The sequence below is a fragment of the Leptopilina heterotoma genome, unplaced genomic scaffold, assembly GCF_015476425.1.
Source record: "Leptopilina heterotoma isolate Lh14 unplaced genomic scaffold, ASM1547642v1 Lhet_92, whole genome shotgun sequence".
NCBI classification, from domain to species: Eukaryota; Metazoa; Arthropoda; class Insecta; order Hymenoptera; family Figitidae; genus Leptopilina; species Leptopilina heterotoma.
Genome location: NW_025111199.1, coordinates 1187340 through 1202938, shown reverse-complemented (window position 1 = coordinate 1202938; position 15599 = coordinate 1187340). Strand labels below are relative to the sequence as shown.

Below are 15599 nucleotides of genomic sequence, written 5' to 3'. Positions count from 1 at the left end.
CCTGCCCCCACTATCCCTGATCAAATTCCAAATATAAAATATATAATACCAATATCTTTATGATTAGAAGAAAAAAATCACTTATTAATATAATGACACAATTAATTTTAATTAAAAAATTATTTTTTCAATGTAAATGAAATATTTTTAATTAAATTAAAAATTAAAGTAATACACCTAATTTAAATATTATCTAATTTAAATATTATCTAATTTAAGTAATATGTCTGAGTTAAGTAATAAACTGTAAATTTATTCAAAAATATAAAACTATTTTATTACTAAGAATAATATTACTAAAAATAATATTACTAAAAATAATATTAATAAAATAATACTAATAAAATAATATTAATAAATATTAATTTAACTTTATTTTTTCCTACACTTAATTTAAGAATTCTTTTAGGAGCAAGAACCAATATACTTCTATTTCTTTGAGTAATAATTGAAATAAATATAATCTCATTTATCCCAATTTTATATTTTTTAAACACCCCTTCCAATAAAGATATTTTTATAAAATATTTTCTAATCCAAAGATTTAGATCCTCTTTAATATTAATATCTATATTCTTTTATTCTTTAATAAACTATTCAACCTTATTTTTAATAATAATTTTATTATCCATTTTAATAAAAATAGGAACTTGACCATTTTTATGATGATATATACATTTATTAATTAATATAGATTGATCAAGAAATTTTTTATTAATAACTTTACAAAAAATTTTACCTTTCTATCTATTTCATAATATTAATTCATTTAAAGAAACTCCTTATATAATTAATTTAATTTACTTAATTTTAATTTTTAACTTAATTTCCAGATTCTTTATAATTATAAATACTAATTTGTTAAAACTTATTATTAGATCCTCATCTATAAATCAAATAACTTGATTTCTAAATTTGTTAATTTGAGACTATTCAATATGATCTTATTACTTTATAATTTACTTTATTATTTTATTTATCACTACACTTTTATTTAATTTTTTTAATTTAACTTTTATTCATGATATTCATTTTATTCCATTTTATAACAAAAATTTAATTTTAATTTTAATAATCTTTTTTACCATATTACCTCCAACAATTAATTTTTATTTAAAAGTTTTATTAATTAAAATTTTTACTTTAAATTCATACTTTTTTATTTCATTTATTATACTATGCTTATCGACAATTTTTGCTTTCTTTTATTTAAAAATTTCATTCCCCTCAATTTTATTTTTTAAAACTTCTAATTATTTTTATTTCAACAATTTTATCAAAATTGATAAAATACTTTTAATTTATTTAATAACTATTTACCTTACATTATTTTATTGAATATTTTAAATTCAAATGAATAATAGTTAAAATATTATAACATTTAATTTGCACTTAAAAATTATTTTTATTAAAAAATTTATTTTTAATTAAAACCAAATAGAGGTAAATTAATGTTAATAATTTTATTGAAATTAAATTTCTAATTAATTAAAATGTAGTTTAAAAAAATCATTATAATTTCATTATAAAAATTTATAATTATAATATTTTAAATGCCACAATATTGTCACATGCCACGTGTGTGACCTCTAAGTAACCTTAGACCAGACCTGTTACCAAGCAAACTTGACAAACACCCATCGATGAGCAATCTTTTTACAACCCTATTACGTCGATACACGGATGTGATCTGGGTATATAAGGCCCTAAATTTGGATCCAAAAATCAGTATCTAATTTAAATCAAACCGATCGACATCATCTCTGTACCAGTAGTCAGTGCGAATCTTTACTCGTTACCTACGATTATCCCAGTCTAAGTAATACCCATCTCGTGTGAGACCAAGCCGTTGTCAAATCTCCAAGCAGTAAAAATTGGAAAGGCGGTGCATCTGAACTGACTGTGGACGCACGAGCGGAGAACGGGTTTTCAACTTCACAAAGAAGCAATAAAGGTAATTAACTAAATCTTTTCATCATATTCTTTCGATACAATTTCTATATCTAATAAACGCCTATTTGTTAAAGGTGTTTATTGGAACTGGTCTTCTCTCGGCAACATACAAATAAAGAACTTCAAGAAATCATTATATACTATTTTATAATAAATTTCATTTTAACTAATTCTTAACTTTTATTCATTGATTCTTTTTCCTCATTCCCAAATAAGATTTCTTCGGAATTTCTTATTTAAAACGAGGATAACAAATGTTAAGAGGTGAGTTACTTTTCACGTAACATACCCTCTTTTCTTGGTGCATCGGCCGGGAAAGCCATAAAGAATCAATGATATTATTTTTTCTAATTCTTATTTTTTCCAAAAATTTATTTTGAGATATAAAAAATATACATGTTTTTAACAATTCTAAAATTTTCTATTAAAATTTGAAACATTTAAAATCAATTTTTAACTCTTATTTTTAACAATTCTAAAATTTAATAAAAAATTGAAACACAAACCGAGAGAGAATCAATTCCAATGATTAAATCATTTCTTTTAAAAATTAATGTCTACTTCTAAGGAAAATATTACACAAGATAAACATACAACTCGATCAAAAATCAAAGAAAACCCTACTTTAAAACTTAACCCAGGAATTCCCTATTTTAAACCTTTAGCTACTGGTACACCTAGATACTCTAACGAAAATCCAAACCCTTTTTGCAAATCCGAATTAGATTCAGGAATTTGTCATTCATTATTTGATAACTCTTTCAAAACTGACGAAGAAAGTGACAATACAATTTTAGAAAATAACGGTTCTTTAAATTCTACATTACGAAATAGCTTTAAACAAAGACTCGAAAATTCCATAATTAGCACACACGACAGTGACGACGAAAACAGTCACGACGAGAACAGTGATAGTGAAAATTTTACAGAAAATAACGAAATGGCTCTACCAACAAATCAACAAGTATCTTTACGTGACGCTTTAGAAATAGTTCCTTTGTTTGACGGGACTAACATTCCAATCTCACATTTTATTGAAGGGTGTTTAGAAGCAGAGCAAATGCTTCCAGAAGGAGTAGCTCGAAATAATTTAGCAAAATTATTAAGAGCAAAATTAAGTGGGGATGCGCGAAAATGTATTTACGGAACTCAAATAGCAAATGTAGGCGAATTAATAAATAAATTAAAACGCGTATATTTGCCAGCTAAAACAGTGTACCAATTACAGGGAGAATTAGGAAATATATATATGTGGGAAAAGGAAAATATTACATCTTATGCTGCGCGAATAAAAGAAATTGCTGATAAAATTGAAGATGTTCACAGGTTAGGTAATAACAATGCAGTTGACGATGTTTTTAAAGAAAATCTAGAAAAAGACGTGAAGCATTGCTTTGTGCGCGGATTAAGACCCGAAATAGAAATTCGTTTGAAAGAAAAACCCACATTCCGAGAGATAGTAAACGACGCGATTGATATAGAAAGGAATTTAAGTGCTAGTTCAGATCTTCGAAAAAGCAAAATTAATGAGGATCATAAAGCTATAAAAATACACTCCTTACAAGATTCTGTTTTACCTTGCTCAATTTGTAAGAGACGAAATCATAAAACAGAAAACTGTTTCTTTTCAAAACAACAAAATAAAACATACAGTCCACCAAGACAAACACAAGGATTTTCAAAACCCAATTTTAATAATCAAAATTTCTCAAAAAATAGAAATCCCTTTAACAATGGTAACAATTTTTACAGAAATAAAAATAATAACTCTAACAATTTTATGAATAAACTTTCTAGAAACTTTCAAACTTCACGATACAATAACAATAACGATTATAATAATAATAATTATAATAATAAAAACTATAATAATAATAATAATCAGAGATTTTTCAAAAAAGATATAACTTGCAATTATTGTAAAAAATCAGGTCATTATATTAATGAATGTAAAATTAGACCTCCTAGAAGAGAAGAATCATACAACAAACAACAATATTCTAAACAACAATCACAATCTCAATCACACCATATTCAAAAATCACAAGAACTACAACCTCATTTTTCGGGAAACTTGAATTCAACCCCCAGCAAGGGTGGACTGAGGGTAGAATAAATTTAAAAACACCCGTTTCAAAAGAACAAATTACTTTAAACAATTCGCAAACAAATACAATTCCCTCAATTATTATCTCTGCCGACGGTTTAAAATTTCCAGCTCGAATGATGATAGATACTGGAGTTGGAAGAAATTTATTAAAATTAAAAGCAATTGATCCAAGAATTCCAATTGACACAGAAAATATTTTAAAATTAATCGGAATAAATGATTTACCTCTTTACACTTTAGGGCAAATAAAATTAAATATTTTTGGTCATCAAACAATATTTAATATTATCCCAGATGCAGTTCCAGTAGACGAAGACGGTGTTTTAGGGACAGAATTTTTTCGAGACAACAACGTAAACATTAATTACACTTCAAAATGTTTAGAGATAGATAATAATCTTTATCCTTTTGTTTCCACAAAAATTTTAACAATACCAGCACGAACGATAATAACAACTACAGTTTTTCTTGACGAAACTAATAAAAATGAAGGTTACATACCAAGATTGAATTTAGGTTCAGGAATTTATGCCGGAGACGCAGTAGTAAAAAATTACGATAATAAAACATTTTTAAAATTTGCAAACACTAATGAAACTTCAGTAACTATTTCAATTCCTACAATCAAATTAGAAGAATTTGAAGAAATCAACCCTTATACATCTATCACACAAACTCAAAAATTTGATAACAATGACATGACTAATAATTTACTAAATAATTTTTTAATATCAGAAAATTTTTGTACTTTTAATAAAATGACAATTGAAGACAGAATAGAAGAAATAAAACGACTTCTTCGTTTAGACCATTTAAACCAAGACGAATACGATCATGTAGAAAATCTTATAAAAAATAACGCTGACAGATTTCAAATGCCTGAAGAACCTTTAGAAGCAACTAATATTTTAAGACATTCAATACCAACTACAGATGACTGCCCAATATTTTCAAGACAATACCGTTTTCCTCAAATTCACAAAGACGAAATAACTAAACAAGTAAATGAACTTTTAAAAAATAAAATAATTAAACCTTCTCAATCACCTTATAACACACCGGTATGGATCGTACCTAAAAAACCTGACTCAAGCGGAAATTTAAAATGGCGAATGGTATTAGATTTTCGAAAACTAAACGAAAAAACTATAGGTGACTCATATCCATTACCTCATATAAATGATATACTTGACTCAATTTCTTCCGCAAAATACTTTTCTGTTTTCGACCTAGCAACCGGATTTCATCATATAAGAATGAATCCCAATGACTCACACAAGACAGCTTTTTCAACACCTCATGGTCATTATGAATTTGATAGAATGCCATTTGGTTTAAAAACAGCACCCGCGACATTCCAAAGACTTATGGACTTAACATTAACTGGACTAATTGGAACAGTAACTTTTTGTTTACCTTGATGACATTGTTATTTACGCAGACACACTCGAAGAACATGAAAGAAAATTTAATAATTTAGCTGAACGACTTAGAAACGCAAATCTTCATTTACAACCAGACAAATGCGAATTCTTACGACCGGAAGTAGGATATTTAGGACACATTATCGATAAAAATGGTGTTCGACCCGATCCAAGGAAAATTATTGCGATTAAAAATTTTCCTATACCGAAAACAACAAAGAACATTAAACAATTTTTAGGATTAGCAGGATATTATAGAAGATTTATTGAAAATTTTTCTAAAATTGCACATCCACTAAACCAACTTTTAAAAAAGGATACACCTTTTATTTGGTCAGACAAACAACAATTAGCTTTTGACACATTAAAACAACATTTATGCGAAGAACCTCTTTTACAAAGACCAGATTTTTCCCAACCCTTCGTGCTTACAACAGACGCATCAGGTTACGCGATTGGAGGAATACTTTCACAAGGGAAAATAGGAAAAGACAAGCCTATTGCATATGCATCTCGAAGCTTAAGCGATACGGAAAAGAAATATGACACTTACGAGAAGGAAGCATTAGCTATTATTTTTTGCGTATCTCATTTTCGACCATATTTATACGGTAGAAAATTTACTTTAGTAACTGATCATAAACCATTAGTATGGTTTCAAAATTCGAAGGATCCTTGTTCACGTGTTTCGCGTTGGAGATTAAAATTAGCAGAATATAACTATGAAGTAGTGTACAAGGCAGGTAAAATGAACGTGAATGCAGACGCTCTTTCAAGAAATCCAATTCCTAACGAAGAAGAATTATTTAGAAATCAAAAGGTGCTCGACGATGATACATTTTTAACATTCGGGGATAATAAAAAATCAAGTGAAAATATTCGCGATAGTGATAATAATACGTCTACATTATTACTCTTATTAACTACTCTTCTTAACCCAATACTTAGTGATTACATTACAAACACACAATGGAAAACCATTCTCACTAGGGCACAACGAAAATTAGAAGAAACGGGAATTCAAGAAAAACTTACGGAAAACGTAGAAAAAATATTGCAGCCCATTATCAAGAGGTCAAGAGGTCGTCCTAAAAAATTAAAAAATAAACTTCCCATACAAGAAGACAAGGTTGGTACCAAAAGAAGAGGAAGGCCGAGGAAAGACAAGAAGCCAATCTCAAAAGCTGAAGAAGAAACTGATCCAGAATACTTTGATGAATTAAGAAGAAATAAACGACTTAAAAAGACAAAGGGGAAGAAGAGAAACAAAATCGTAATTCAAGAAAAACCAAATGAAGACAATGAAACTTACTTTTCATCAACAGAAGATGATAGTTCAGAAGAAGATGACGACATATTCGAAGAATCCCTCGATGAAGAATTTTATGAAGAAGAAAATGAAATCTTTCAAGACGCCATGGATAACGAAGAAATTTTTGAAGAAAAAGATAAAATACAAGAAAGTGAAATTGAAGAAAATAACAAAGACAAAGGGCGTAATCTAAGAAGAAAAGAAGAAATTACTCAAGCACCTCCTGTTCAAGAAAAACAATCTACGAGTAATAAAATTTTGATAGAATGTCGTGACCAATTAACAATGCGAAAAGACAATTATTTATATTTTGTAAGTACTAACGGTACCCCTCTCGACAATGGATCTAAAAGTTTAACAAAAAAATCAATTCTACCCAAATTTAATAATTTACAAAAAGGTTTAGTAAAAGAATTTAAAAAGGGAAAATATTATCATTTTGCACTTCCAATTCAAGAAAATGTCAAAGAAAACTTAACTGATACTCTAAATACAATCAAATCATGTTTTAACTCTTTACTTTCAATTAGTGATAAACTAAACATTCGCAGTATTAGTATAGCAAAAACATCTCAAATTAATCACATTCCTTGGGAAGATATTAAAATTTTAATTCAAGATATTTTTTCAAAATCTAAAACAAAATTTATAATTTGTAATGGGATTACGCAATACCCTAATAAAGAAATTAGACAACAGATATTAGAAGAAAATCATTCATCGGCAATCGGAGGCCATAAGGGAGTAACAAAAACTTTAGCTAGAATTCGTCAAAAATATTATTGGGAAAATTTAAAAATAGATATTCAAAAATACATAAACGGATGTTTACAATGTCAATTAAAGAAATTAGTTCGCGTAAAAACTAAAAATCCAATGATTATCACAGACACACCTACAACTGCTTTTGAAAAAATTTCTATGGATATTGTAGGACCTTTTAACCCTCCAACTAAATCTGGCAACACGTACATTTTAACAATTCAAGATAACTTTACAAAATACTCTTTAGCAATCCCTTTACCTAATCATCAAGCTGCTACAATAGCAGACGCATTCGTGAAAAAATTCATTTGCATATTCGGTTCACCTAAAGGCGTACTAACAGACCAGGGAAGAGACTTTTGAGCAATTTATTAAAAAGATTAGCAAAACGTTTTAGAATTAAACAATTTCGTACAACAGCTTTTCACCCTCAATCTAATGGATCACTCGAACGTTCGCATCATGTTTTAGCAGAATACTTAAAACAATTTATTGAGAAAAATTCTGAATGGGACGATTGGTTAGAATTAGCAATGTTTTCTTACAATACTAGCATACACGAAGGAACAAAATGCACACCATACGAACTTGTCTTTGGAAAATTAGCTCGTGAACCCTCTAGCGAATCTCCTTCTCAAAACGAAAAATTACAAACATACGATGAATATTTAACTACCTTTGTTACACAATTACACGAAATGAGAGCACAAGCAAGGGAAAATTTAATTTCGGCAAAGGAAAAATCGAAATTTTATCATGATAGAAAAATTAATCCCCTAGAAATAAAAAATGGCGACTTTGTATTTTTATTAAACGGAGGAAAAATTAAAAAACTAGAAAACCAATACTCAGGTCCTTATGAAATTTTAGAAATATTAGGAAAAGGTAATGTAAAAATTAACTTTAAAGGAAAACCTTTAATAGTCCATATTAATAGATTAAAGAAATCAAAAATTAATTCTGAGCCTAACAATTGACGTACGAAAATATTTTTTACAGACAAAATTATATGTAATAAAAGGAAAACAATACTGATGACTTATGTAACACTAAAGGCAGATGAATTTAAGGGAGGACTTTTAGACTTCTATCTACTTCCAAGTACACAAAAGAACTTCATATTTGCAGAAGATTTGAATTGTAATTTCTGGAGATATGCTAATAACATCGTATTTTTTTTAAATGAAGAGCCCATAGTATCAATCGGAAGAAAAATGGCCAAAATAGAAGGAAAAAATTTTAATTTCGAGGTAATACTTTCCGACAGTACACTATTTCTTACGGGAATATTAGGTTCAGGGGCAATTTCATATCTAAATTTAGGCAAATTTTACAACCATAATGAGTACATTTATAAGTGCATTTCGCCCGTGTGTGAATTATAAACCAAGAGAACTTCGACAACTCGAATTCCCCTTCATGATAAAGAGAATATTACAAACCCTTGAAAATCCAATGAGAAATCCACAAACGCTATCAAACCTCGCGTACAATGCAATATTAAATGATTGCTTATACATTTCCAACACAATTGAAAATGAAAGAACCCAAGAACGAACAATGATAGTCTTCGACGAAAATGACCACGAAATCAAGGGAAGTATAACAGTAGAAACACCACAGGGACGAAGAAAAATTTTTCTTTTAAAATCTGGAATGGTATGTTTGTACCCAGGATTATTTTCATACCTTAAGGCACTGCGTTTAATTAAAACTGACAACATTTTTTATAACTTTACAATATATTACGTGTTAAGCACTAGAGCAAGAGTAATGAAACAAGACCTCAATTCTGGATTTTATGACTCACTATATTATATAATAAACTACATGAATTGCTGTAAACGACTATTAAAATTTCTCCCAGACGGAAAATGTATGTATGTAACAATACCAATGGGACCAACAAAGCTTCCCCAACGGAACCCTATCACAAAATCAACCTTAATAGAATTAATCAACTTTCATGCTGAACCAATAAGAGTTAGATATACAAGCAGTCTATGTTACTGTTATGACTTTCCACCACTATATAAGGAGGCTGAAGAATCCCAATACCAATTGATAAACTTAATATACCCATGGACTAATTACGATACGTATAAAAATGTGGACATTTGCATTACAGACAACGAACATGATTGGCATAACAGTGTTGTATGTAACTTATTTGAGACACAGTTCCAACGTAAACTTATTATAGGCGGTGAAGATAGAACTATCAATTATTATAAAAAGGCATTTTGTACAATTGACAATGATACCAACGAACAATAAAAAAAATTCTTCTTTAACATATATATTATAATTTACTTATCTTTATTTACCTAAATTCCCAATTTATAATTAACCGGAACCATTTTCTTACAGAAATGGAATTCCGAGGATTAGTTTGGTTAATATTAGTATCAATCTATTCACCAACTGTTTTTGGCATCGTCGGATATGATTGTGGAGCGGCCCAATCTAATATAACAACATTATCGTTATTAAAGGTAGGAGATTGCGATCTACCCATACCTAAACTAAAAATAGATCAGATTCACATACAACTTTTACAATTAAGTGAATTTACACACACAGATATAATCCAATGCAAGGTGGAAGTTCTTAGAACTATACACTATTGTGGAATGTTTTCACACATTTCAGCTGTAACAAACGGTCTTAGTTCATACCTTCATGAAATATCAAAAGATCAGTGTGAAACATTACACGCCACAGGAGCCATTTCAATCAGCCCTAATCTCCAAATAACACAAATAGCAAGAAACGGAACGACACAACGTAGTGTAACACTAGCAGGGGGAATAAAAAATAACGGTGGTTGTTCAGGTACACAATATTCAGATTCCTATGGAACATGGGAAAACGTAGTAGTTCAAGCCGCGTTCACAATAACATTACAAAAATACGAAGCGTCAATAAGCCTTAATTCAGATAAAATACATTTAAATTCAGGCACAGTTTGTACTTTTTCACAAGGTAAATGCACAGATATAGAAGGAGGACAAACATTTTGGAACACATTACCCGAAGACATGTGCGACACTAAAAAATACGGAGTTCTTTACGAAGGTCCAGCAAATAAAACCTTCGATCAATCAACAAAAAATTCTGAAACAATTTATTCACTAACAACAGAAGAAATAGTATTTTCCCTAACCGAAAAAAGTAAAACACCTGTTTGCGGATACATGTTTACACAAACAGAACACCCAAAACTTTTAATTTTAGAAACAACACCCACAAATACATTTATAAAAAGAGAAAAATTAAAGGTACAAAACATGGATATATTCACATATGTAAATTCAAAATTTGTATACACAGAAAGGCACACAAGAAAAGAAATGAAAAATCTTTATCATGACATTCTTCAACACAAATGCAAATTAGAACAAAAGGTACTAACAAATTCTTTAGCTTTAGCAACACAAGCTCCAGATGAATTCGCGTTTCATCTAATGAAAGAACCAGGTCACATGGCTGTAATCGCTGGAGAAGTAGTTCATATCGTAAAATGCGTCCCAATAGATGTCAAAATAAGAAAAACAAAAAATTGCTACTAACAACTTCCAGTAACTTGGAAAAACGAATCATATTTCCTATCACCTAGAACCCATCTTTTATTATCCAAAGGAACACAAACACATTGTAACACCTTCCTACCCCAAATGTACCTTTTAGGTGATTCATGGTATAAACTATTCCCTTCACCAACAAAAACAAGAGAACCTCATATAATGAAACCAGAAACAAAAGAAACCTGGGAATACACGAACCCAGCATCATTAGCAACAGCAGGTATTTATTCCCAAAGTGATATTGATAAACTAAGGTACCATATTATGTTTCCAGCTGAGAAACCTCTGATTTTAAATACAATAGCTAGAGGAATAGTGGGAGAACCTATAAATAAAAAGGGAATATCTTTAATAAATTTTCTTGACGACGAAACTTTAGATAAAATTGCAAAATCAGCGTGGGGTAGATTTTGGGTCATTTTCTCTAATTTTGGAAATACTAGCGCGGGTTTAATCGGAATATTTATAATAATAAGGGGAATAAAACTAATAGCGGATACAATTATACACGGTTACGCATTACATAACTTATTCGGATGGTCTATTCATCTTATAGGTGCCCTCTGGGACTCAGTAACGAATCTCCTATTACATTTGGCATCACAGAAGGCACAAGAAGAAAAAATCGTAAAATTACAAGAATCAAAAACAACAGAAACCGTAAACCAATCAGAGGAAAAAATTCCTTTTAAAGAAATAAATCAAGGTAACGAAGAAAATATTACAATTAACAACACGTGCCCATACTCACAATTAAACCAAAAACTAACAAATCACTATACAGTAAACATTTAAAATGGCATACATAGACTACAAAAAACTTGTAGACCAATATGCACACACACAAAATATTCCTCCCGTACAATACAAAGAAACAATGACTCTTGACAGGAACAACGAATATCAATTTTTTACAGAAATATTCTATAACCAAATTCAAGTAAATTGCTTAGGTAAAAATGAGTTTAGAACTAGAGACAGTGCTGCTCGCGCTTTATACGAAATACTTACTAATGACATACCAGAAAGTCCATACCCTGTTAAACAATTAGAGTTATTTCACCAATGTATTAATGAAAACATTCCTGTCCCTTTTTATATGATAACAACATTACAAACAAAACCTAAAACTTGGATAGTAACCTGCAAGGTTAATGATATAACAGAAGTAGGAATCTCAAATGATGAAAAAACCTCAAAAAATATAGCAGCCTCTAAGGTAATAAAATCACTAGATCGAGCTAGATCTCTGGAAAATCTTGATGCTTTCTTACGAAATTTGCAAATATCTTCCATGAGCTCAGCCTCACCTAACCCCTCTACCTCATCTATGCCCTCTACCTCATCTAAACAAAAAACAAAAAAAAACAAAATCGCGAAGAAAAACCCCCCAAAATAAAATATAAATATACATATATATATATAAAAAAAAAAAAAAAAAAATTTCTAAATAAATTTTTTTTTTTATTAAAAACAGGGGAATGGAAAACGCTTATGCAAATCCACTCAACGACCAAAAGGTTAGAAAAACAAGAAAAAACACATTAGAAATATTAAACCACATGAAAATTTTACAGGACTTTACAATAAGATATGGTCTTCCACCACCCCAAAAATACTCATACGAAAATAAATATTATAATACAAAACAATTTTTTGCAACCCAACTTGTATTATTAGAACATATGGTAATCCAAACAGCAGAATCAAAAGAACTATCAGAAAATAAGGCAGCGCTAAATTTATTAAAATTATTAATGAGACATTACGACTTATGCGATGACGATTATTATACTTACCCGAGTGCAAGTAAGAAAAAAGACCAAGAAGTACAAACTGACCCAAGACAAAAACTAGTAGAATGGCAAAATTCTTGTAAATTTTGTAAAACTATTTCCATAACTATCAGAAAATAAGGCAGCGCTAAATTTATTAAAATTATTAATGAGACATTACGACTTATGCGATGACGATTATTATACTTACCCGAGTGCAAGTAAGAAAAAAGACCAAGAAGTACAAACTGACCCAAGACAAAAACTAGTAGAATGGCAAAATTCTTGTAAATTTTGTAAAACTATTTCCCATAAAACATCAGAATGTAGAAAAAACAAAAAGAGAATAGTAAAAAACCAAAACAAAAGTACTCAAACCCCAAATAAAACATTTTCTCTTTTTCCTAGCTTTCTTAAAACCAAAACTAGACCAAAATCATTACCATTATGAAAAAGTAACAACTATCTAATACTTTTTTTTCTTGTTACAGATCTGAGAAGCGCTATGTATATTCTACTTTCAACAGGAGTACTAATCATATATTTTTTCAATTTTATTCAAACCCTATTTAGCAATATCCCTTTTTCTCATCTCGGAGGAATGTATTTCGAAAACGATATTCAATTCCAAGTAATCTCTGATAAATTCAACTTCATATCATTTTTTGAAATTAATAAATTATATGAAACCCAAGCTAAGATAATTGACACTTATGAAAATTCACTAATACCCTGTTCAAATTGCAAATATGCCCATAATAAACAATTAGAATTTTATACAAACATGAAAATCATAAACAAAGAAATAGAAAAAATTCTAACTTTTATACCACATAAAACAAATAACGCAATATCTAAGAAAATTGATGAATTATTTTCTAGAGTAGGAATTAATGAAGACTTAATTTATGCAAAAGAAATCAGTTCTTTAATTTATAAAAATAACATATTTTCAAAAATCCCAGAACTAATACCATTGAAATTTTATACAAAAAACAATGAAACAAAAAACGAAATAACTATCCAAAATAGTATCACAAACTGGTTTGAAAACACCATCGAAATACAAAACTCATATCTTAAACTTCTTCTTGACATCACACATGGACTAATACATATCTCAAACGGATTATGGGATCCAATATTTTTCCCCAATTATTTATTATCACCTCTAATTTACAATGCCACATTTAATATCGAAAATACATTCCTCCATATATCAGAAATTCTACCATTTTCAAAAATCGAAATGGATATTTACAAAAAATATGTAATTTTTTACCTTATTACATATATACCTAGCTCAGAATTATTCCAACTATACAATATTCATAACTTACCAAATTTCTATGAATATTCTACAAATAAAAGCCTATCAATTTTTATAAAACCAAAATTTCATAAATTTGCAATTTCTAAAAACAATAAAACTTATTTCGAAATACAAAATAACAATTTTAAGAAATCCTGTTATAAAACTACAAAAGGAATATTTTGCAACATAGATCAACCAAATTTAACAATTTTTAAAAATCCAACTTGTGAATTAGAAATGTTTCTATACTCAAGCAGTAAAAAATGTAATTATTATATAAAATTCGATGTTGAAAACACATGGATTTCATTACAAAAACATAATACATGGATTTATTCAATTCCTTCAGTGGAAAAAATCCATTTATTATGTCAAAATATAAAAAATTATACTTTATATCTTACAAGAACAGGATTATTAACCATTAATCCTTTATGCAAAATAACTCCTAAAAAACCATTAAGCATTCAAAGTAAGAAAATTGAAGATAAACCACTTCTATTAAATTCCTCTTATGTTACAAATAATTTAACGAAAACACTAACAATAAATTACATAAAAGAATTTCCAGAAATCTCAAACACAATATTTAAACAATATAAAAAAGGAGAAGAAATTCAATTTCAAAATATAAAATTTCAAATATTTATGTTGAAAAAATTAATTACAAATAATATTAAAAAATCAGAAATATCATACATAATTTTGTTAACATTATTAACACTAATCATTATAGGACTATTTATAAATTTAATGAAAATAAAAAATATTTTAAAGAAAGGTATCAAATCACGAAAAATAGATAGAGAAAAAATACCACTACACACCATTAACGAACCACTAGAGATAAATTTTCAATTCTATACAGAATAAAATAAAAAAAAAACAATGTCATTTATACACAGAGAAAACCTTTATAATGCTAAATAGGAAAATTATGAAAACGGTCGATCTCTCAAACCTCTCTAATTAAATACAAAATCACGAAAAGACCTTCTTTTCTATAATTCTCTTAACAAGCAATACAATAAAATAGAAAACGTTATAATGACACAAATTTCGGCTATATAAGAAATTTTTTTTAGATACATATTACACTCTTCAACAAACTATTAGTGAACAAACACAAAAAAAATAAATATATATATATCATGATTCCCGAAACTAAACCAATGCTTGAGGGAGATGTAATTATCACAACCAATACTGCTCTAGATGACGAATGTTATAGCGAACTATTACAGCACATATGTTGTAAAAAAATAACCGAAAAAGAAGTTATTATGAGTGATAGCTTCATCTTATTCTGTGAGGATTGCTGGATAGACAGCAGGCGAATATATGGCTATCGACAAGGT

At 28.6% G+C, this 15599-nt stretch overlaps 1 protein-coding gene and 1 long non-coding RNA gene across 2 annotated transcripts; both read left to right on the top strand.

Moving 5' to 3' along the window:
- Positions 1 to 1572: 1572 nt before the first annotated feature.
- Positions 1573 to 2123, top strand: LOC122511985. Its single transcript, XR_006302579.1, has 2 exons — positions 1573 to 1954; positions 2028 to 2123. It is a non-coding gene; the product is annotated as an uncharacterized LOC122511985 (long non-coding RNA).
- Positions 2124 to 5482: 3359 nt separating this feature from the next.
- Positions 5483 to 7927, top strand: LOC122512011 (the record flags this gene model as incomplete). Its single annotated transcript, XM_043627615.1, has 1 exon — positions 5483 to 7927. A coding segment is annotated over one exon (2445 nt), but the record flags the coding sequence as incomplete, so codon positions are not given.
- Positions 7928 to 15599: the final 7672 nt, after the last annotated feature.